General features: G+C 52.6%; 2 protein-coding genes, 1 long non-coding RNA gene and 1 other non-coding gene across 7 annotated transcripts; 1 reads left to right on the top strand and 3 right to left on the bottom strand.

The window, feature by feature from the left end:
- Position 1: 1 nt before the first annotated feature.
- Positions 2-10423, bottom strand: ABI3 (ABI family member 3). Of its 3 annotated transcripts, XM_036339537.1 has the most exons (8): positions 9999-10423; positions 4970-5137; positions 3436-3612; positions 2105-2190; positions 1868-1963; positions 1571-1725; positions 939-1076; positions 2-591 (listed from the first exon to the last, which is right to left on the bottom strand). In XM_036339537.1, the coding sequence occupies exons 1-8, from the start codon at positions 10113-10115 to the stop codon at positions 428-430; spliced, it is 1101 nt and encodes a 366-aa protein (XP_036195430.1). In that variant the 5' UTR covers positions 10116-10423; the 3' UTR covers positions 2-427. The 3 variants fall into 3 exon arrangements, with proteins under 3 accessions (XP_036195430.1, XP_036195428.1, XP_036195429.1); XM_036339535.1 differs by lacking the exons at positions 4970-5137; positions 9999-10423 and having other exon boundaries at positions 3436-4371; XM_036339536.1 differs by lacking the exons at positions 2-591; positions 939-1076; positions 4970-5137; positions 9999-10423 and having other exon boundaries at positions 1166-1725; positions 3436-4374.
- A 179-nt stretch (positions 10424-10602) lies between these two features.
- Positions 10603-14227, top strand: GNGT2 (G protein subunit gamma transducin 2). 2 transcript variants are annotated; one of them, XM_036341937.1, is made up of 4 exons: positions 10603-10777; positions 12368-12457; positions 13434-13539; positions 13962-14227. In XM_036341937.1, the coding sequence occupies exons 3-4, from the start codon at positions 13456-13458 to the stop codon at positions 14085-14087; spliced, it is 210 nt and encodes a 69-aa protein (XP_036197830.1). In that variant the 5' UTR covers positions 10603-10777; positions 12368-12457; positions 13434-13455; the 3' UTR covers positions 14088-14227. The 2 variants fall into 2 exon arrangements, with proteins under 2 accessions (XP_036197830.1, XP_036197829.1); XM_036341936.1 differs by having other exon boundaries at positions 10603-10957.
- On the bottom strand, positions 12410-18538 carry LOC118672317. Its single transcript, XR_004973034.1, has 3 exons — positions 18360-18538; positions 14221-14380; positions 12410-12539 (listed from the first exon to the last, which is right to left on the bottom strand). It is a non-coding gene; the product is annotated as an uncharacterized LOC118672317 (long non-coding RNA).
- Positions 18196-18267, bottom strand: TRNAQ-UUG. Its single transcript has one exon. It is a non-coding gene; the product is annotated as a tRNA-Gln (tRNA).
- Positions 18539-23141: the final 4603 nt, after the last annotated feature.

Raw genomic sequence — 23141 nt, 5'->3', positions numbered from 1 at the left:
ACACAGCAGGCAAAAGAACAGGATGGGGCCATCTGCAGAGGGCACCAGGGGCGCCAGTAGAGAGGGCCCTTAATGAAGGTGGAGATGTGAGACAGACTTGCTAGGAGCAGGCAGAGGGGGCTCAAAACCTAGGAGCCTTAGAACTGAAATGCCTTTTAGTCCCTTCTCTCTGGCCCCTCCCCCAGCCCAGCCCTCCAGGGCAGCCATCAGGAGTTCATCAGAGTTTTATTCAAAGTTGCCACTTGCAGCTGGAGACCCCACCCTCCATGGGATAGGGGTCCTCTGTGTGGACAACTCCTCGGCTTCCAGCTCTTTCCGGTCTGCAGCAGACCTCTGGGTACCTCCTCTAGTCCAGTCTTGCTTGATCTTGGAACTGGCTTTTGCCTGGGCCTCGAGGTTCACGCAGAGAAGAGCCCCAGGTCGTCTGTCAGCAGCCGGGGGCCACGTAGTTACCCGGGAAGAATCCGGTCCCCTCGGCGGTGACACCCTCACACCAGCCATCGGAGTGGCGGCGGGTGATGCAGATGACAGTGCCCTCGGAGAAGGAGAGCTCGTTGTCCTTCTGGCCAGTGTACGGGTACAGTGTCACCACTGCAGGGCGGAGGAGGGGGCGCCATGAGAAGTGCCTCCTGCCCAGCCATGGCAATACAGGGGCCTGCATATTCTGGGGAGCATGTAGGGGAGAAGGGTGCAAGCTGTGGGGCAAGAGGCCTTCTCCCAAGCCCTGGGGACCGAACCCTTCCCCAGCTCAGTTAAACAATAGCAGGCCAGCTGCTGTCTTCCCTGCTTGGTTCTGAACGACTGGGTAAACATTTGCTCAGTTCACCAGGAAATGGGGGGTGGGGCGGGGGTTGACAGTAGGCCCAGAATGCATCTGGGGTGGAATGGGAACCCTGGTGGTGGGACCTGGGGTCCTTCAGGCCCAGAAAGGTGCCTACCTTTCTCCAAGTATGAAGCAGGGACCCAGCTGGGCTCTTCTGGCCCAAAGCCTGGTGGAGGTGGAGGTGGTAGTTCCAATTCATCTACATCCAGGATTGGAGGAGGGGGCAGGTCCAGGGGCGGGGGCAGCTCTGGGGCTGGGAGGGAAAACAAAGTCTGCCCTGTGCACAGGGAACCCCGTCCACTCACCCCAGGTAACTGCTATTCAAGAGGAGGGCACCGGATCTGCCCATTTTATGAAATCTTCCTCCAGCCCTTGCCCAGCCTGGTCCTCCCACAATGCCGCCAGCGCGGAGTAGGTGCCCAGTAAACACTGAACCTTTGGACAATGTAGGGTAGTCAGACTGCCGCTTAGCTGGGTAACCATTGGGCACCTCACCTAACCTTTCATCCTCAGCCTCGTCTGTTAAATGGGGGTGTGAAGATCCTCTTAGGGTTCGATTTAAGCGGGAAAATGGATGAGAAGCTTCGACCCCACCGCCTGGTATAAAGCAGGCCCTAAGTTGTTAGTTCGCCCCCTTTCTCCTTTCACTGAGGTGGGCGGGTTAGACCCAAGAGGGCTGGGGAGGGGTACTGGGGGTGAGACAGGGACCCCACAGTGGAGCTAGGAGGAGAGGGCGGAGCCCCTTACCTGGAGGGGGCAGGGACAGTTCCTCCAGCGGAGGGGGCAGCAGGTCGATGTCCGAAGCTGGCGGAGGGGGTGGGGCCATGGAGCTGGGAAGAGGGGGGGGAGGGGGTGCTGCCTGCCCCTTGGTCGTGGAGGCCCCACCGACACCTTCGGCACTGCTGGAGGTCAGGGGAAGCAGGGGCGTTTAGTTTGGGGGACCCCTTCCCCAACGGGCCCCGCCCCTGTGACCCATCGTGACAGCTGGCAGGAGGCCCCTCACTCCCACCACAGCCACTCCCGGCTTGGGCTTGGGGGGCTCACCCAGCCGAGGCCAGGGAAGAGGCAGAAGAGGCTGCGGAGAGTTTGCCGTCGGGCACCACGGGGAGCTGCACGGGCTCCGGGATCCTGGGCGCGCGCCTGGGGGTAGGAGGGGGAGGGTGCGGTCAGGTGCGGGAGGAGGGGGCGGCGGCGGAGGAGGAAGTTGGGCGGGGAGGGGAGGGGAGGGGAGGGGAAGGGATCACGTGAGGCCGGTTTGGGTCTCGGCGGGCGTGGCCTCACCCCAGAGTCGCAGAGGTGGGTGTGGCGGGCGCCTTGATGCTCTTTCGAGACAGGGTCCCGGTCCTCGACAGCTGCGTGCTCAGGTCCTGGGGGAGACGGGGCTGGGCTGACGCTGAGTCCCCCGCCCCCCTCCAGCTCCCCCATCCCACCGGGGAGAGAGGAGAAGGGGGGAGAAGGGGCGGACAGGGACTGGGAGGAAGAGCGAGGCCCTGCAAGTTCCCACTTCCACTTCCCGGCCCCTCCGCCCACCGCACCCCGTCTTGCTCACAGCCTGGGCGCCAAGTCTGCCGCGGCCCCGCGGAAACTCAGGGCACAGACAGCCTGAAGGCCACTTCCTCTGCACGGCCTCCGCGCCTGCGGGGCCCCCTCCCCCCTCCCACAGCGTCTCGGCGCCCAGCCGGGTGGCTCCTACTCCGACCCCAGCCTCGGCGTGGCGCTGAGGAAGGCGTGGGACAGCAGGGGGCCGTCACGCTTAGGAAAGTCCCACCTGGCAGGCCTGTGGCCCTGGCTCTGGGGGTTCAGGGCAGAGAGGAGCAGAACATACACCATAGAGTGGGGTGTACCCATGACAAGGTGCAAGCCCGCGCAAGAGAGCCCCTCTGTGATGATAGGGTTTCCCCAGGAGAGGGGCCACAGGGAGTGACATCCTCTTCTCTACTTCACTGGGGTCAAGACACAGGGACTTGAGCCGAATCCTAAAGCATTTAAGCTGGACAGCGGGAAGAACTCACAGGTGGGAGGCCTGGTGCCTGCAGGGGAGATTTCGTTCCCCCCTTTTTGAGGGAAAGGTATGGTAAGGATATGGGAGGAGGAGGAGGGGCCGTTTAGGTACAGAGGGGCTTTCATCTAACCTGGAACGTTGGAGTGTGGGGCCAGGAATTGATCAAATGGGGTGGGGAGGGAGGGGTGTCCTCGCCCCCCTCTCAGTAGATGGGCCGAGAAGAAAATGCCAGAGTCCTGCTTCCCTGTCTTCACCATGTCCCCTTAGAGTGGCTGCATCCCTGCCCCTTCTCGCCCCACAGTAGCTCTGGTGTGACTTCTCAGTGCTGTGACCTCAAACCTCCAGACAGAGGAAGTTGCTGTTCTCATGCGGCCGGGGAGCCATTCTCATGCACACCCCGACAACCGCCCTTCCTCCTCTTGCCCTTCACACACGCCAGCACCGCGGCTCAAATGTCAGTCTCAGCAGATCATTTGGGCACAGGGTGAAGGCCGGTCGTGGAGGTTTTTAAGGAGGGGGTTGGCTTCAGGAAGTGGGGACAGGAACATGGATGTGGAAGAGAAAGTGAGGGGGGGAGGTGGTGGAGAAAGAGGAGGGGCCCTGTCTCTACCTTGATCCCATGGCCAATGTCATCCAGGCAACCGAAGTTGAGGGGTTTCCTGAAGTAGGGCGTCAGGGGAGGTAGGCTCTTGGGGGCGATGACTTTCTGGCTGGGGTGCAGCCGCTGGACAGTGGCTAAGGTGCCGATCTCCCTCCGGGCCACCTTCTCCATGTGCATGTTCACCATCTGTGTGACAGGGTTTGAGGTGACAGCGAGGGGGGGCTCTACAGCACCCTTCCCCTTAAGGGAGGAAGAGGCTAGCGACTTTGGGGTGCGGGTAGGGAAGTGGGGAGGTCCTTTGTCCCCAAGGACACACAGCATTTGGAAAGAGTTGCCCTGGGAGGATGGAGCCCCTTTGGAGCAACTTCCTGGTGGAAGAGAATGGGGGTTATTATTAGCAGAGCAGGAACCAGAGGAAAAGAGAAAACCGCATCCCTGGGGTTGTCGGGCAGAGAGCGGGCTGGCTTGGGAGCAAAGAGGGAGAACGCGGAGGTGGCTGAGAGTTGTGGCAGGGTCAGCTCTCCCTTCTGAGGGACAAATAAGTGAATTAATTTCTCTTGGGATGTTTTGTGGAGAAACGTACAGCACTGAGAGGGTAGGAACTCCCCTCTGCCAGGATGAGAGGAAGGCACCCCCACACTGAACACGGGGCTGCTGCACAGGCCAGGCTGATGTGTAATTGGATCTGTGCATGTGGATTATGGGGCAATTAACTCCTCAGCCAAGGATCCAGGAAGGAAGGAGGGGGGGTGATAGGTGGGCAGGGGACACTAGGGCGGTGGCAGTGCTTCCAGAGCTGAACATGACCTTGCCAAGCAAGCACTCTGGGTCTAGGATATTTATTAAGTTACTAGAGGCCCAGTGCATGAAATTCGTGCACTGGAAGGGGGAGGGTCCCTCAGCCTGGCCTGCGCCCTCGCAGTCCGGGACCCCTCACTCCTTACCACCTGCCTGCTCTCTGCTCCTTACCGCTTGGCTCACTGCTGTTAGCGCTGCCACGGAGGCGGGAGAGGCTCCTGCCACCGCCGCTGTGCTCGCCAGCCATGAGCCCAGCTTCTGGCTAAGGTGGCACTCCCCCTGTGGGAGCGCACTGACCACCAGGGGGCAGCTCCTGTGTTGAGCATCTGCCCCCTGGTGGTCAGTGCACATCATAGCAACCGGTCATTCTGGTTGTTCGGCCATAACGGTTGCTTAGGCTTTTATTATATAGATTGCCCATGTTTAGATGGAAACTGGGTCCATTTTGCCTCTTTCCTGGACTACGCAGCCACCGTGATGGGTAGAACCTGCTTCCTGCTACTACTCAGGGTAGAAGTCAGAGAAGGAAAGAGCTTTGCCTTCAGGGAGTACCTAGTCTGATGGGGCAGCAAGGCCCAGCACTGACACAGCCACAAAGATCAGGAGGTTCAACTGGGAATTGCCAAGCTTCTGTGACAGAGTCAGACATTTGGAAAAAGGCAGCAAAGAAATATTACTAGAGAAAATGCCCTCGTGGGGCTGAAGACTAGGGGGATGATGCAAGAAGCCGTCCCACATTCCTTACCTGGCCCAGTGTGCTTACACGGGCTTCCACCTGTCGCAGAGCGACTGCCTGCAGGTCCAACATGCGCACGGTGTTCCCGGCCAGGTTGCCCACCTGGTAGGCCACGCTGGCCAGCGCCTGGGTGGTAAAGGCCATGGTCTCCTCCAGTGCCTTCCGCTTGTCTGTGGCCTGAAATACACACAGTCCTGGTCGGAGGCCAGCACCTTCCACTGATTCTTTGCTGGACAGCTGGGATGGGAGAGGGTATGGGGCAGTGGGGGCTTGGATTGGGAAAAGCAACAGCCCTTAGGTGTTTTAAGTGTTTTCCATAAGAATGATGTGACAGTAGGTGGACTCAGGGGACATAAGAAAAGCAAGTCTGTAGCCCCAGGGAATGGAGGCCAGGAAAGAGATAGATGCCCCTTCTCAAATAGTCAAGCTGAGGATTAACCCTACCACCTTTTTGAGGACCTCTTGGGAGGTGGGGGTAAAGGGTAAATAGAAATGAGAGGGAACGGCAATATTGATTGAAGGAGATCTCAAACTTAAAACCCACCTGACCTTCTGGGAAGGTCAGGCCCTCATCCCAGACCTTCTAACCAGCATCCTGTGGGAGTGAGGCTGAGGAGTCTGTGCCTTTAAAAGCTCCACAGGGAACTCTTGTGCTCTTTGTTTAGCTCCAGTTTGCAGGTGGGTATTTGGGGAATAATGACTTGGTCCATTTTATCGATAAGAAAATTGAGGCCCAAAGATAGTTACCTCATTCATTCCTTCCTTCCAATAGCTTCCAGCACATGGAGGATGAAATCCAAACTACTAACTAACTATGGCCTTTATAGGATCCCCACAAGGCCGGGTCCTGTTTTCTCTTCACCCTCATCCCCTGCCACTCCCTCTCTCGCTTACTCACCTCCAGCCACATTGGCCATGGGTTTCTGTTCCTGATGAAGCTAAGATTGTTTCTACCTCAGGTCTTTTCACTTGTACTTATTTCTAGAAACCTTATTGTTAAGTCTCAGCTCCTCAGAGACACCTCCCCCACCACCCTATGATTTTCCCCAGCCCACTTCTGTATCGACGAAAATATTTACCCTGTTCTCTTTTCTTCAAAGCAATTAGCATTATCAGCAATTATTTATCTACTAGAAGCCCAGTGCACGAAATTCGTGCGGGGGGGGGGGGCAGGTCCCCTCAGCCCGGCCTGCACCCTCTCCAATCCAGGACCCCTTGGGGGATGTCAGACATCCCTCTCGCAATCCGGGACCGCTGGCTCCTAACCTCTCACCTGCCTGATTGTCCCGAACTGCTCCCCCCTACCAGCCTGATCACCTCTAACTGCCCTCCCCTGCCAGCCTGATCGCCCCTAACCGCCTCTGCCTCGGCCCCCGCCACCGTGGCTTTGTTCAGAAGGAAGGCAGGATGACCAGAAGATGTTCAGTTGACCTGGTCTAATTAGCATATTACCCTTTTATTAGTATAGATTTACTTTATATCTACTACACAGATGCACACACACATACACACACTAAAATGTAAGCACAGTGAGGGCAAGGAGCTTTTCTGTTTTATTCTCTATCCCATTTTGGTATAGTGTCCCCAACACAGATGATAATAAATATGCATTTGTGAGTTAATTAATGGATTTCATGTAAACCTAAATACTTGCTGGGCATCTTCCCACTGTCTTCCAGGCACTGTGCCAGGGGCTGAGCAGGGTCACACTGCCAGTCAGTGGTGAAGGGGTGGGCAGGGAGTGGCTTAAGACAGAAGAGGGATTTTTTTCAGTCCCAAATCCCACTGTGGTGATTGGGACAAAACTTCTGTGGTCATTTGGTTCCCCAGGCAGCTTCCTCATGTTTGGTTGGATCATGGAGTTGCTGCATTCTAGCCTGTACCGTTGTGGGGATGGGGAGGTAAGTCCAGGGCAGACAAGGCTGCACCATGGGGTCTCAGCACTGAGGTGCTCCTCAAGGCCCGTCAGTGGAGAACACACCTGGAACCTATCAGAGCAGGGTGCTCAGAGAGATCTGGGTGCCTCCAAAGTAGCTTGAGTTAGGCTGGAGCCAAAGGGCAGACCCAGAATCTTCTGAGCTGCCCCTCCTGTGTTACTCCTCTCAGGAGTCCCTTCCTGCCTTTCTGTTCCAACACCAGTTAGGAGATGCTCATTTGCAAGCAATGTACATTCATTAGCACATGCAACCAAGTGCCTTGACAAAGCAAAACAATCAGGATTTTTTTGTGTTTGTTTTTTTTAAATCCTTAACCAAAGATAAGTTTTTATTGAGGAGAGAGAGAGAGAGAGAGAGAGAGAGAGAGAGAGAGAGAGAGAGAGAGAGAGAGAGAGAGAGAGAGAGATCTGCAACCAGGTATGTGCCTGACAAGGGATCAAACATGCTACCTTTTGGTGTATAGGATGACGCTTCAACCAACTGAGCCACACTGGCCAGGCTAACCCAGGAAGTTAAAACCAGAAAGAATAACAGGTCTTGTTCTAGTTCAAGACCTCCGTTTAATAGGTGAGGAAATGAAGGCCCAGAGGGATCAGGGACCATTCCTTTGGTCTCCACCCAAATTTGTTAGCTCAACTCTCCTGTACTGTTCCCTCCCTGGACTGGCATGTAGAATTTATCACTGGATTTCTTCTATCATCCTAAATAGGAAAAATGTCTGCTTGGCCCCAATTCTGGCAGGCTAGAGCCTGGGTGCCTACTAACCCTTGGGTCTTAAACCAAAGTCAGGTCTGGAGGTCAAGGGTTTGGGACCTATCTTCATGACTGACTGCTTATTTATTATGCAAATTACCCCATCTGTAAACTCCCTGGACCCTGACAGAGAACTCTGCAGTTGACCTCATTCCCCAAGGGTTTCCTGGCACCTGCTTGTGCTAGAGGGAGGGGGCTGGGAGAGGACAGAAAGCCTAGGAACCAGGCCTTGTTAAAAAGCAGTTCTAAGAAGTCATCCATACCTTTCTCAGGCATTTGCTCTCCAGACAAAAATCCTCAGAGAGACCAGAAAAGGGAATTGGTTCTGTGGTCTCACGGTTAGTGTTCTGCCCGAAGCAGGAGTCTGGGAATGCCGACCTGGGCCAGAGCTTCCTATCCCCGGAGTGTTTGCAAGGGCTGCTCCACCTCACTAGACTTGACTTGTGTTATCTACCTGTACCTCTCATCCTTCTGATGAATAAGAGGATGGTGATGGTGATCATAATAGTAACAGCTGCCATGTATCCTGGCCTGTTTAAGGGGCAGGCACTGGGCTAAATGCTCCAATACATTATCACATTGTACTGAATTAAGGGGAAAGTTGCCACAGGTCCTATAGTTGGTAGTTGGCAGAGTTGGAAATTGGACTCAGGCCTTTGTGCCCTCAAATCCTGTGTGCACACTGTGTGCAAATGAGAGCCCACGGAAAGTGCTTTCTGATGTGCGGAACTGATTGAAGGAATGGGGAGGAATACTTCCACCCCGTCATCAGGAGGAGCGCGCCTGCTGCGCTAGAACAGAGCTGGTGTACAGGCCAATCAACACCTACGCAGTCAGAAATGACACCTGGAGTCGGAGTTACGGGTTTGAATCCAGGTCCTGCCATTATCTTGAAAACCTTGGGAAAGTGAGTTAACCTTTCTGGACCCCGGCCTCTGGTTGTGAAGTGGGAGTGATTTCCCCTCACAGGACCTGGGTGAGGACTAAAGGAAGCAGCCCACTTGCCCAAAGTAAGGGGGCCGAGGGTTTTAACTATTATTATCATTGACTCTCTCTCTCTCTCTTTCAAAAATATGTTCTATTGATTTTTAGAAAGAGGAAGGGAAAGGACAGGGAGATGGAAACATTGATGAGAAACATCATCAGTCGGCTGCCTCTTGCACATCCATCCCTCACTGGGGATCGAGCCTGGAACCCGGGCATGTGCCCTGACCGGAAATCCAACCAGTGACCTCTTGGCTCATGGGTGGATGCTCAACCATTTAGCCACACTGGCCAGGCTCATTGACTCTCTCTTTCCCATAAGCACTTGCTCCTTTTATGATGATTATTTTTCCATGCTCTTATTAATCTGGGAATCCCCGTGCCTCCTCTCACAGTTTGATCAGGACAGGTTAGAAGAATGAAGTTTTGCTGACGGGATAAGAGGATTAGTCTGTAGCCTGTAGCCCTTAAGGGAGCGGAGGAAACCAAGGACAGAGAGTGCGGATAAATCGTCTTAAAGTCATACAGCATGTCGGGGAGGCAGGGAGGCGGGGAGCTCGGCTTCAGAATCAGGAGGCCTGGGCTCATGCCCGGCTCTACTGCTTCCAGGTGGCGTGACCTTCAGCGGTCCCCTGGCCTCCCTGCACTGCTGTCTCACAAGGTGGTCACCAGGATTCATGAAATAACAGAGGTGCTCAGTCACTAAGTCTTTCTCCTTCCTCTTCTCTTTTTTTAAATATATTTTATTGATTTTTTACAGAGAGGAAGGGAGAGGTATAGAGAGTCAGAAACACCCATCAGCTGCCTCCTGCACACCCTCCACTGGGGATATGCCCGCAACCAAGGTACATGCCCTTGACTGGAATCGAACCTGGGACCCTTTGGTCCGCAAGCCAACGCTCTATCCACTGAGCCAAACCGGTCAGGGCCAGACCCCTCTCTTGAACCCGGCCTCATCTCCCTGCTCCCTCGCTCTCCCTGGCCCATCTCAAGTCTCGGGCAGTCCTTTGGAAGTCTCACCTAGAGCCAGCCTGACAAGGACAGATGGCGCCAACGTGTGTGTGAGGACAAGCCTTTGGGCCTGTGGATCTGAGTGAGAGGCTGGGAGGCTGAGAATGACGGTGTAGTGCACCCGCACATCTGAGGCTTGGGGAGAGAAAAGGGGCACCGCGGGGGCTTGGGCAGCACAGGGTCACGGTTAAAGTTTGGGGGACTGGGTTGAAGCTGAGGCCTGGAGCGGGAGGAGTTCTCAGCCAAAGCCCAGGACAAGCACCTGTCAGGATGGTCCCCAGGGCCTGGCCCGGGGGATGGCCTTGCCTCGGGCCCCTCGAGGGACTGGGGTGTCGGGCCGCTGCCCGCCCTACCTGTGCGTAGTTGTCTTCGCAGTAATCGGCGACTCGCAACAGGGCGCTGTGGTTGCCCCGCAGAGCCTCCCGGCCCGTGGGGATCTCGAACTCCTGCAGCTGCTGCAGCTCTGCCATCGCCCCGCTCTGCCGGCTCCCCACGGAGCGACTGGTTTTGTGCCTCACCCCTCCCTTGATTGGCTGCTCTGCCTCCCCGCTCTCTCACCGCTTTTGGTTTCCTCTCCGTGAGAGACCGAAACCTGCTTGCAAAGGGCAGGCATGCTCATTCCGGGACAAGAGGAAGTCAGTGCCTGCTCCCGGGGCCTGCGCCGTTCTGTCCCCTGCCCAGAGGAAGGGGACAGCCAATGGTCCCTTTGGGGGCCCAGCCTCCCAACCTCTCCCCGCAGAGGAAGTCAAGGTCGGGGCGTCTGTGATTGCTCCCTGGGCCTGGAGAGGAAACTGTTTTGGGGGGGAGGGGGTTTGATTGCGGAGGAAGGGGGGTGGCCTGCTGGGGGGGAGGGGGCGTGGAGACAGATTTTCCACTCATGGACAGGGAGGAAAGGGCAGAGGGTGGGGGCTTCCTTGGGAAGCACAGGGATGAGTCACCAGGGACAGCAGTGGAGGGTGGGGAGGATATGGAGACCAGTCGTGCCGGGGGCCTGTAGGGTGGCGGAGCAGCAACAACGAAAGACAGACAATGCAACAGTAAGAAGGATCAGACGGGACAGCAGGAAGTTACAGCCAGAGTCCCCTAGGAAGTGTGTACAAGCCTCTGCAGGGCTCCATGGGATGACGATGTGGTGCGCATGCTCTGTGCTCGATGGAGGCAGGATGAGGTGAAATGGACCAGGTGTAGTGTGAGGGACTCAGGTTAGACAACAGGAAGGACTTGGCTGTGAGAAGCACCGGGTTCAAGATCCTGATGAACTGCTCGGGTTTAGGACGCAGCGGTGGCTAGAGCACTGAGCCGGCCTCCGGAGGTAGGTGCTCTATTTCCTGCATTAGCAGGGAGGTGGCTAGATGGCCTCCAGGGTCCTGTCCTGGTCTCAAATTCTTAGAAATCCTGGAGCAGGGAAAGTTAGGATGGATCCCGGGCCTCCTCCTGGCCCCTCTGAGCGCCCAGCCTGTCACCCTAGAGGCAGGAGAAAAAGAGGATCGCTCACCGACCATATTGGTCCCCTAACATCTGCTCCTCCATTGCCTTGTCATTGGACAGGCATCAGCCTGAGCAGGAGCTCAGTGTCTGTCACCTTGGGTGGTCCTAGGAGGAGACCAAGAGAAAGATCAGGACATGTGCCCTATGCCTGATGCCGAGGGACCGCTGAGGGAGACCCACACCCAGGCTCAGGGAGGCATGGAGGCAAAGAGGCCTGGAAATGGGTGTTGGAGGTGCCCATGGCCACCAGGGCTAGTTGACACGGCATCCTATGTGGACACGTTATTGAATGAGTGAATGATGAGTGAGCTGGGAAAAGCTTATAAAGTGAAATTGTGGGGCTCCAATCAGGGACACAAAGGCTTCTTGGGTGAGGAAAGTTAGGAGCTGCTCTAGGACTTGCCTCACTGGGAAGAATCGCCTTAGTGCAGTCTCAGAGGTAGGGGAGGGGAGGGCTTGGGAGAGGAGGCAGGGGGAGGGTGTTGTAGTGTACCCCGCGAATCACACAAGGACACCTCAAGGAGTCAAATTAAGGAGCCACATTTATTTCAAAGCCGGGACTAGGAGGGGGCAAATGCTCTCCAAATCTCGTAGTACCTGAGTGAGGGCAGTAGCCATCTTATCAAGGCAAAACCCACATCCTGCTAGACACCGGAATGTGGAATTATCTTGTGAAAGCAGTTTTACAGAAGCAGAATTGAGCAAAGTTAACCATCTTTAAAGGTTATGCATAGTTTCAGCTCCTGGAGCCACTGAGTCACCAGAAAGTATTCCCGGAGCCACTGAGTTAAGGAAAGCAATTTTGTGGGTCTGGTCCTCAGACACAGGAGAACAGCCTTTGGGATGTGGGCTGGCAACAGAATGGGGTGACTTATGTGAGTTTCCAGGTCTCAATCTGGAAACTGAGGCAGCTACCCTCTTGTTTAGGCAAGCAGGTGTACAGAAGCCAGAGCAGCAGGGTTAAAGTTCAAACAGCCGTTCTTACCCGAGATGAATGCTACTGTGCTTTATTGCTTCAAGGGGAGCATGTAGGGCCGGAGGGTGAGGACTGGGGGAAAAGGCTCTAAGCCAGGGGGGCCACCAAAGGGGTGGAGCTTATGCAGGGGGCAGGGAGTCTGCTCTGGTGGCACTGAGAGCTTGGCGGCTCAGGCTGATGGATGGGCTTAGAACCTTGAGCCTGTGATCAGCTTAGGCATCAGAGATTCGGGCTTGCAACCATCTGCTTTGTCCAAAGACGTTCCGCTGAAGAGAAGCTGGGAGGCTCGAACACCATCCTGTCTGGGTTGGGCACAAGCGACTCAAAGTGCAGGCTCTTTCTTGGCAGGTGAGAGGGGCTGAGGCTGTCGTGGGCTGGGATCTAGTCTTGGAATTGTTGAAGTCAGGCACCTGACAGGCCTTTCTGATAACTGTGTAATGATGATGGCGATGATGATAGAAATAATAATCAATGTATTGTGTTCGTTATGTGCCAGGCAATGTATTAAAATATTTTAAAGGCATTATTTGTTAGTGCTCACAATACTCGTATAAGGTAGGTACTATTATTATACCCATTTTGCAGAAGGGGAAACTAAGGCTCAGGGAGGTTGAGTGACTTGCCTAAGGCCTCGTAGCTTGGAAGCAGCAGAGCTGGGATCAGAGCTGGAGTCTAACAGGCTCCAGAGCTCTTCTCCTAACCACTAGGGTTCCCTCTCCCCTGACAGGACCTGGAGTTCCTTAAAACTTCTACCTGCGTAGTATGTGCAACAATACTTTGCTCCCCAAATCTCCCTCACAGGAAAAGACTCTTTTTTTAAAATTTTACTTCAGAGAGGAAGGGAAAGGGAGAGAGAGATAGAAATATCAATGATGAGAGAGAATCATTGATTGGCTGCCCTCGGCACACACCACACTGGGGATCGAGTCTGCAACCCAGGTATGTGCCCTTGACTGGAGTCAAACCTGGGACCCTTCAGTCCGCAGGCCGCTGCTCTGTCCACTGAGCCAAACCAGCTAGGGAGGAAAGAAACTCTTTTTCTCTCCCTTCCCCATGCTCTGACTCCTGTTTCCTCCATAGACAGGTCCTTACCTGAGGACAGAGTGTGCCTCCCCCACCAGATTGGGGTCATCCTTTCACCCTGAGCCTAGACTCATGCTAGAGGTGGGGTGGGGAGGATGCAGTGAAGAAATGGTGAGCAATGAGGGGCCTGAACTGGGGGACATGGCAGGGAAGAGGGTAGAAGTTGAGGTGCAGGCAGTACAGAGGAGGGAGTTGGGGGAGCCCAGGGGATTTGCAATTCTGGCTGCAAAATCCTTTCCAGGACCAGGTCTCTCCGGGGCGGGATGGCCCCGGAGCTGGGCGAGAAGGAGCTACTGAGGATGGAGGTGGAGCAGCTGAAGAAGGAAGTGAAGAACCCAAGAGCTCCGGTGAGTCTCCTCTTCCCTGCCCTGCTCCCTCTTCTCCATCCCTCCTAGTTCTCATGGAGCTGGAACTCGAAGGAGGAAGTGATGGACAGTGGGGTGGTGGGCCCTCTCTAGGGCAGTAGAAGGAGCAGGAGGTGCCTCTGGGATGGGGTAAGGAGGCTGGGGTTGGACCCCATGGAGATGCACAGGACAGACCCTCAGCGCCTGCCCAGCCCTGGCTCTGGGGCAGCATCCCTTGCAGGTAAGTCAGGCTTTGTGGTTCTGGACAAGGACCTGCCACCCCTCTCACACCTGCCTGTCCCTCTCATCGTTCTCCTCTCTGGCCTCTGTCTCCACCCCGTCCAGAGCCGATTTGGGGGGGGACTGACCGAGTCATGGATCGGGAGCAATAAACAAGGTTGGGACCTTGCTTTGCTTTCTCCCAGATTTCCAAGACAGGAAAGGAAATCAAGGATTATGTGGAGGCCCACGCAGGAAACGACCCTCTTCTCCAAGGCATCTGTGAGGACAAAAACCCCTTCAAGGAGAAAGGCACTTGTGTGATTAACTGATGGTCCCAGAGCCCCTCGCCCTGACCTCCTGTCCCTCCTCAGCCCCTCTCCTCCCCCAGAACCTGTCCTGGGACGCCCAGAGAGTCAGTGAATTTCCACCTTCTCTCAGCCACAGAAGAGGAAAGAGACAGACCTGCTTCGGGTGGTCCGGGCGCTTTGCTCTCTGTGGGTGGCTTTGGTCAGGGACAACGTTCTGCAGGCGCCATCTTCTGGAAAATGCTGCTCTTGGGGGCAGTTCCTTCAAGGGAACTGCTGTTGGGCAGGATGAGAGGTTCTACCCTGAGCTACTGGGGCTGGAACAGAGGGAAATGTGGAGGGGGTTTCAGAGGCTGGAGCAAGGGGAGCGGGGGGGAGGACAGGAGGGGTGGTGGCGAGCTCATTAGTATTTTACTAAATGTGAGTTAAGTACCATTAGTGAGTTATGAAATCAATTCAGTAGATTGTAACCAACTTTTAAAAAGGGAAAAAATGTGAGTGTACAGTACTTTTACATGTAGTAAAGGTGAATACTGTTTCTTAAACTTTTAAAAAATATATTTTTTATTGATTACAGAGAAGAAGGGAGAGGAAGAGAGAGATAGAAACATCAACGATGAGAGGGAATCACTGATCGGCTGCCTCCTGCACGCCCCACACTGGGGATCAAGCCCGCAACCCAGGCATGTGCCCTGACCAGAAATCAAACCGTGACCTCCTGGTTCATAGGCCCACGCTCAACCCCTGAGCCACACCGGTCAGTTTATTTCTTAAACTTTTGTTTCAGTTTTGTGTATGTGTGTACTGGATTGTGATGTAAACAGGTGTCTTACCGAGGATCTGGGTAGAAACAAATGAACAAACAAACAAAAATGGTGAAAGCCACTGGGTAAATGATGAGAAAGGTCCTGAGTGGGCGTGAGTAAAAGCCTGCGTGTGCGTGAGGATTCACAGCAGAATCAAACCTCAGAGCAGAAGGCAAGGCCACTTCTGTGGAGCCCCCACCTTCCGCTTCCGTGCAGAAATCTTCCTACACCCCCAAGTAGCAACGACCGTGGAGACCCCCCAGGAGGCTTCCAGGCATCAGAAGCTCAGAATTTCTCAAGCCTGTTCTGCTGATGGGCAGCTCAAATGGTTAGAAAGTTCTTCCTGTCTGCCTCTCTGACATCCGCCCGCGAGTTCTCCCGGCCTCTGTGGCAGCCCTCCAGGTGTTTTCTTCCCCAGGGAAACGTGTTCTTTTCTCAAGAGTCTGAGCTTCCTTAGTCTCCAGCCTCTCGGTTGTCTTTCTAGCAGGTACCAATACTGAGCCAACCGTGGATCGGACGCAGAGAAAAGGACTTTTCAATGACCGTTTTACTGATTCTTGCAACACCGCTATTCAAAAGGCGCCATAACTGTCCTTTCACAGCTAAGGCTCGGAATATCTATTTTTAATTTTTTCTAGCCTTATTGAGATATAATTGACATATGACTGTATAAATTACAATGATTACCATGACAAGTTGAGTTAACACATCCATGACCTCACATGGAAAAACGTTACAACTTCTGAACATTTAACTTTCGTACCCAACTGCACCCAGAAGTTAGTGGCTGGATGAAATTTATCAGTGTCTCTGTGTGATGCCTGGAATGGGACCTGATCCTCCAAATGCATCAGGTTGGCTCAGAGTAAAGGATCTTTATCCTGAGTCCCTCTCTGTGGCTTACCTTTTTTGTTTTTTATTTATCCATTTTATTTATTTATTTAGTTAGTTAGTTAATCCTCACCAGAGGATATTTTTCCATTGATTTTTTAGAGAGAATGGAAGGGAGGAGGAAAGACAGAGAAACATCGATGTGGGAGAAACACATGGGTTGGTTGCCTCCTGTACTTGCCCTGACCATGGCCTGGGATTGACCCTGCAACCTAGGTACATGCCCTTGAATGAAATCGAACCCACGACCCTTCAGTCTGTGGGCCAACGCTGTATCCACTGAGCCAAATTGGCTAGGGCCTATGGCTTACCTTTTCACTTTCTTATTGGAGTCTTTGATAAGATCATAGAATATTATATTAATTCTAGAGGTCTGGTGCACGAACTCGTGCATGGGTGGGGTCCCTCGGCCTGGTAGGTGATCGGGGCCATCTCACCCAGTCCCCATTGGGGCTGACCAGCCAGCCAGGCAGCTGGCCTGGGAGAGGGACTGAAGGAGGTTGGTTGGCTGCAGGAGGTTGGCTGTGGGAGTGCACTGACCACCAGGGGGCAGCTCCTGCATTGAGTGTCTGCCCCCTGGTGGTCAGTGCACACCACAGTGACCATAGGTTGTAATGGTTGCTTGGCTTTTATATATACAGATGATGACATATATCAAAATTTTAGAATCTTCTGTGTCAAGATTTTCCCTGCTCTGGCGTCATGAAAAGATTCTCCTATATTGTTTTCCAAAAGCTTTATTCTTTTCCTTTCAAAGGTCTACAGTTCACACAGAAGGTATTGCTCTGCTTAGTGTAAGTTGGGAAGAATTTGATTTCATATTTTTCCATATGACACCCATTGTCCCAGAATAATGTATTGAAAAGTCGGTCCTTTTCCCCACTTCCCTTTGTCATATATCACTTGTCCAAGTATGTGCGGGGCTGCATCTCTCTTCTGTTCCATTGGTATGTTTGCACCAGTAACCTTGCACCAATATCACACTATCTCAATCCCTATAGTTTATAGTTGACAATAAGCTTTAATATCTGAGAGAGCAAGTTCTCCCACCTTATGCCTATGTACTTTTGAGGCTGAGATGGCTCATACACACAAATCCATTTGAATCTTTAAGGAGTGCGTGGGGTGGGATGGGGTGGGGTGCAGAGAGGCAGCTCACGGGAGAGGTTCGGAGCAGTGCCAGGATCCTCTCTGTTACCATGGCATTTTCCCAAGGGGCGAGAATGTATAACCACAGTGCCAATCACCCTGCAGGGAGATCACACGTGCGTCATCGGCCCTTGTCACTTATCCCCGAGGGACAGACAGCTCTCAAAACCCAGATACCAATCCAAAGAAAACAACACGACATGCACGTCTTTCCCCTGCCCTCCCAGAAGTGCACACTTTCCTGCAAATCACCTGGGCCTGGTCAGCACCGAAAACCTGGATCCAGGACAGACTTGTCAATAGATCTCGCTCAATCCTGTTGGTAAACCCTGTAGAGATCCCTACCCGCCTCTCGGGAGAAATCATGCATGGAAAAATAAGATAAGAAACAGACAGCAGAGATGCTCCGGCCCGCTGGGACAGACTGAAGAACCGGTACGCTAAGGAAGGAGTTTTTGTTGTTTGTTTGTTTTCCTGATTGAAAGACACAGAGTGTGTGATATAGGAACTATAGTCAACAATATTGTAATAACTGTATGGTGCCACTTGGGTACCGGGAAAACCAGGAGGAAGGAACACCTGTAACGTATATGACTGCTCTAAACACTATGCTCTACCCGAAACTAATACAAAATAAAATGGAATGTAAACTGTAATTGAAAAAAGAATTATTATTTTTTTTAAGAATCTAAAAGAAAACGACAGAAAACCTCACTGTCCACTGCCTGAATAACAGACAACCAAAACAGACACACACACACTTCAGTATCGGACCGATTCACAGCCGGACGGACGCCCAAACCCTCGCCTCCCTCCCCAGCCCGGCGTTCCTTCCCGCGCCCCTCGGCTTGGCGGCGCCCGTTCGCCCGGCGGGACCCGTTGGCCCCGGTTTATACAACAGAAATGCATCGCACTCTGCACACTGGCCAATAGGAAGAAGGAGCCCCGGCAGCTTTTGGGGAGAAGGGGGGTCTCCCAGTCCCGAAACTGCCGCTGCAGCCCACCCGCAGCAGGACCCCCGGACGGGTCAGGTCCCTCCGCTGTGCCCTCCCGGGTTAAGTAACCGTGTGTCGGTCTCCCGGGGACAGACATTGACTTTTCCGCCCCGACTCTCACGCATGCGCACTGGGACCCTCAGGCAAGCGCTGAAAAGAAAACATCTTGAGAGAAGGGGAGGGACCCTAAACTGCGGCCGGGCAGGTCACCGGGGGCACGGCGCAGCCCGAGCTGGCCGCGGCCGCCAGCAGCCCCCCAAAACGGGAGTTGGAGAACCAAAAGGTTCTGAGAGGTCCCACCGAGATTTGAACTCGGATCGCTGGATTCAAAGTCCAGAGTGCTAACCATTACACCATGGGACCCGCTGGCTGCTCTAGGCGGCCATGAGTCTTCTCAAACCATATAACTGGGGGACGAACAGTCTTCCCAGAACGGCGGCCAATGTCGGGTTCACCTGGCGTGCGCGCTGGGCCCGAGGTCGCAGGGGCGAGCGGGAGCGAAGCAGTGGGGGCCTCGGCGTCCCGGACGTTCCGGCCCCGGGGTATCCTGTCTAGCCGCCACTCTCCCTGCTGTCCTCGGGGTCCTGGCCGGCGTCCGGGGGAAGTCGGAGGGCGGGGAGCCGGCGGGGGCGCTCTCGGGGCGGAGGTGGGATGGGGGGTGGGGGCCCTGGATGCTGGGCGGGGTGGAGGCCGGGCAGGCGGCTCCTGCTCCCAGCTCCCCAGCGGGAAGCTCCGCGCCGCCTCCTGGGCTTCCTGCTTGTTTGCTTTCCTTATTTACACACGTGTGTCTTGCAGGGAATATTTTGGCTGAGCGCGGAGGGACCACAGTTCCAGGCCCCAGCGCGCCAGGCGCGCATTTTGGAGCAGGGGGTGCACCCCAACTGGTGCCTGGAGCTCCACGCGGCTGGACCCAGCTGAGTTCTGCACGGAGGGTTTCACTTCCAGTTCCGGGTGTAGCTTGTAAAGGTACCTGGTAGGTGTTTCCTTTTAACCTGCAGGTCACCATCCGCTCAGTGAAAGAGACGGTCCCCCTTGGGCTTTTGAAACTAAGTTTTACTAAGAGCAGAACTGGGTACTGTTCCTTCAGGCCAGTCGGGCGGCAGATAAAATTTTGTATGCCGTTCGATCCAGCCGTTTTCGTTTTGGAACTTTATCCACGGAGCTACTGGGACAAGCGCCAAGTGTGCAGGACGGTCTCAGCTGTGTTGTTTATAACAATAAAGAACAGAAGGGAAATGTCCTTTAAGTGAAAATTGATTAAATAAATATCGACTATCAGTACAATAAATACTGTGCAGGAATTTAAGGCATAGGTTATTGTATTATCATGAAAAAAAGACACAGGCCTAAATAAACCAAACAAAAACTAATCTACTTACCAATTAGTACCCTATACAATAAAGAGCTAATATGCTAATTAGACCAAACAGCAGACCAACTGTCCAGACGACCTTCCAGACCAAGCCGGGGCTGCGAGGGGCAGAGCCCCTTGCATGAATTTCTTGCTCCGGGCCTTCTAGTGTATAATAAAATCTCACGTATACAAACAGAAAAGCTGTATACCTATGTCATAAACAGTTGCCATTTATTTGCTCTGTGACCTCTGACTCCCTTTCTTGAAGGATCCAACATTGTGGGTCTGGGTGACACCAGGGCTGTCCCCCAAGACAGATGTATTCTCCAGGCTTCTGGTAACCAGAGTGAACATGTGTGTCCTTAGCTGGCCAACGGGACTTAGAATCCCAGAAGCAGGGATGCTTTATAACTTGTCCTAAAACAAGTGGAGGGTCACAGGACCAGTGATGGCAGCCATTCCATGTCCACTGGCAGCAGAAGTGGCGTCCTAACCGGACTGTCTGGGATCCTGACCTTGGCTGGGTTCCTGGTTGCCCGGTTCCCCTTCCTTCTTGCCCATTTTCCTGACTTTGCTTTCCCTGTGAATTATCTGGCCACTGTCCAATGAACCCCTTCTCTGCTTAAGGTACGCAGAGTCTATTTCTGTTTCATACAGTCCAGAACCTTCTTAGCCCAGATTGGAAAAGGCTTGTTGATGACAGTTATCTCAGGGGAGTACATTTTTGAGGGCCTATTTTTCTGCACTGCTTGAAAAAAATTGTTCTAACGCTTGTATATTGTCAAGAGAAACATTACCAATTTTCCATTTTGAGGACGGAACCAAACTCCCCTTGAGCTCGTTTGGTGAGATAAAGGGGTCCCTCTATTAAGGCTGGAGTGACTTCATATGGAATTGATTTAATGTTAAATGACTTTAGTGTCCCTGGGCCTCAGCTTTCCCATCTGTTTCCTTCCTACAGGGGCTCTGTGAGTGTGTGAGTGTATTGCAATTAAATTTTCAAAAGCTACTGTAGAAACCTAAAGGGTGATGATTACAGCCTTTGAAAGAGTATAGGAGAGAGTTCCTCCTGTCTAGTACAAGGATAAAGGAGTGGCTTCCTCTTCCCACTTCTCCGGACTCCCACTCCCTAGCTCTTCTTTTGCAGTTCCCACCTCCCTCTTTCTCCGCCTCAGAAAAATCTTACCAAGTGAGACCCTGCTGAAACCCCTCTACTCATGCATTCCTCAAGTGCATGAAAGGATCCTCTCCCTCACAGCTTTTGTCGTTACTCGCTGGAATCATAGGTCACGGTGTTCTATGGTTCGGTCTCTCCCATCTTTCCGCCCCTCCTGGGCTAGGCTGTGAGCGCTTTGGGGGCCAGGGCCCAGGACGGACTGCTCGTTGAATGTGACTAGCGCCTTACCAAACACTTCACTACACCCCTCTGGAGGGCCCGGGAGACCTTAGGAGGGAGAAACAACTTTACAGTTTTGTGTTCAGAGACCAGAGAAAACAGAGATAATATGCAATCTCCTTGTCCCAGCAGGACTGGTTTCTTTTAACATAAATCCACGGTGCACAACATCCCAAAGAAGTCTTTGACATCTTTGAGAACAGACTCCACAATAAGCCTCCACAAGGTGGCCTCTGCAGCGTGGGGGATCAGGTGTGGTGAGGGTCAGTGGGGTTCGATCTGAGGGCTGACCTTCGGCAGAGTGCACCCCAGAAAGTACAGTGAGGCCAGGGGTTCAGAAAAGAGGGCGAAAGTCCAGGATACGAGACTTTTAAGATATTCTCCCACATTTTTTGTGAGCCTGAGTAAATGGATAATGAATGGGGTAACGGGTACAATGATGCTTTGAGTACAGTAGTTAACATAAAAAATATTCATATTCACTATCAAGGCTAGGTTCATCGATTTCCTTTATCCATGCAGAGGCCCCTCACAGTGAGCTGGGATGGAATCTGCCTTGCTCGGCACCCTCACCACCCGGGTTAGGTGATATCTGCCACAAATCCCCGCTTTGCCTTGGCAGCTCTGGCATTCCCCAGGAAAATCTGGTGGGGGAATCTGGCCACTTACTTTTTAAAAAGCAGCATCCACATTTTATCTTTTTTCTTGAGTGTTTTCACTATATTTTTAAAAATGAATTATTTTATATTTTCAGATTATAAAGATAAGACATTTATGATGGAAAATGTAGAAAGTACAGTAAAGCACAGAGAAGATTTAAAAATAACCACAGCCTGGCCAGTTTGGCTCAGTGGACTGAAGGGTCCCAGGTTTGATTCTGGTCAAGGGCACATGCCCAGGTTGTGGGCTCAATCTCCAGTGAGGGGCGTGCAAGAGACAGCCGATCCATGATTCTTTCTCATCATTGATGTTCCTATCTCTCTCTCCCTTCCTCTCTGAAATCAATAAAAATATATTTTAAAAAATAAAATTAAGCCGAAACCGGTTTGGCTCAATGGATAGAGCGTCAGCCTGCGGACTGAATGGTCCCAGGTTCGATTCCGGTCAGGGGCATGTACCTGGGTTGCGGGCATATCCCCAGTGGGAGATGTGCAGGAGGCGGCTGATCGATGTTTCTCTCCCATCGATGTTTCTAACTCTCTATCTCTCTCCCTTCCTCTCTGTAAAAAATCAACAAAATATATTTTAAAAAAATTAAATTAAATTAAAATAACCACAGTCCCAACAAGCACTTTTAACATTTGATGTGTTTCATTTCCTTTTTAAAAACTGCATTTTTTTTTTTATGCCCTGACCGGTGTGGCTCAGTGGATAGAGCGTCGGCCTGCGGACTGAAGGGTCCCAGGTTCGATTCCGGTCAAGGGCATGTACTTGGTTGCGGGCACATCCCCAGAAGGGGGTGTGCAGGAGGCAGCTGATGGATGTTTCTCTCTCTCGATGTTTCTAACTCTCTATCCCTCTCCCTTCCTCTCTGTAAAAAATCAATAAAATATATTAAAAAAAAACAAAAACAAAAAAAAAAACTGCATTTTTAGAGATCAACCAAAGGACTTATATGTAAGCATATAGGCCTAAACAATGGACACAGACAACAGGGGAGTGAGGGCAGGAGCGGGGGGGGGTGAGGGTGGGGATAGGGGGTAACGTGGGGATAAGGACACATATGTAATAACTTAATAAAAAAATTTTAAAAATATAAAAAACAAAAAAATGCATTTTTACATAGTCAGTCTCCCTGTATATATATATATTTAAAAGCAGGTAGAATATGATTTTGCTGAGAGTGGTTTTCAGTCCGAATTTACTGGAAGTCCTATCATTGGGAGCCTTGCAGGGCTGGAAAAGCTGAATTCTCTGCCCCAAGAGAAAGCACCAGCAGACACAGGAGACTTAGCCAGAGATCAGTTTGAGCAAAAAGACCAGCCTACAACATTGCAAAGCTGTAAACATTTTCTAAAAAAAAAAGCACTTTCTGCCCACGATGAGGAAAAACGTGGGGGCAAAAACAGATTATAGACGGTCTCTCTGTACCTTAGACGCCAATTTTGAATAGCCTCCAGGCAGAGGCAGCTTAACCGAATGCCAGAGAATAGGCAGAGGCCTGCGGTTACCAGAATGGATTTCCCAGTCTCAGAGACTATGTCTAGACAAGATGTCTGAAATTGACTGGAATTATCAGAAACCCTGTAAGTTCTTGAGGTCTCATTGGCAACTCAGTTTCTTTAAAAATCTGACTGATAATAGCCAGTGAGTCTTAACTCCTGTGGCCATCCCCAGACCTGTGACTGCTACCCGACTCAAGGGGTTCGCCACTTAAGTGTTCTGGTCAAGAAAGAGACGTAATTGTCATTAGGTAGTTCTGGAGATGGGATTCATATCCAAAGCTCTGTCTCCCAGAAGGGAGGCTTAGCCATTGCTTATATATAC

The sequence above is a fragment of the Myotis myotis genome, unplaced genomic scaffold (genome assembly GCF_014108235.1).
Source record: "Myotis myotis isolate mMyoMyo1 unplaced genomic scaffold, mMyoMyo1.p scaffold_m19_p_17, whole genome shotgun sequence".
Taxonomy (NCBI): domain Eukaryota; kingdom Metazoa; phylum Chordata; class Mammalia; order Chiroptera; family Vespertilionidae; genus Myotis; species Myotis myotis.
The sequence above is the reverse complement of the archived record's forward strand: the minus strand, read 5'-3'. Positions and strand labels throughout refer to the sequence as shown.

Excerpts from the sequence above, each read along its gene's own strand:
- ABI3 (XM_036339535.1), bottom strand. The coding sequence starts at position 4,119 with ATGCACAGATCCAATTACACATCAGCCTGGCCTGTGCAGCAGCCCCGT. Across the intron at positions 1,726-1,867 it reads TCTTCCCTGGCCTCGGCTGG|CAGTGCCGAAGGTGTCGGTG; the intron begins GTGAGCCCCCCA and ends CCTGACCTCCAG. Across the intron at positions 592-938 it reads TGCTTCATACTTGGAGAAAG|TGGTGACACTGTACCCGTAC; the intron begins GTAGGCACCTTT and ends TCCGCCCTGCAG.
- GNGT2 (XM_036341937.1), top strand. The coding sequence starts at position 13,456 with ATGGCCCCGGAGCTGGGCGAGAAGGAGCTACTGAGGATGGAGGTGGAG. Across the intron at positions 13,540-13,961 it reads TGAAGAACCCAAGAGCTCCG|ATTTCCAAGACAGGAAAGGA; the intron begins GTGAGTCTCCTC and ends GCTTTCTCCCAG.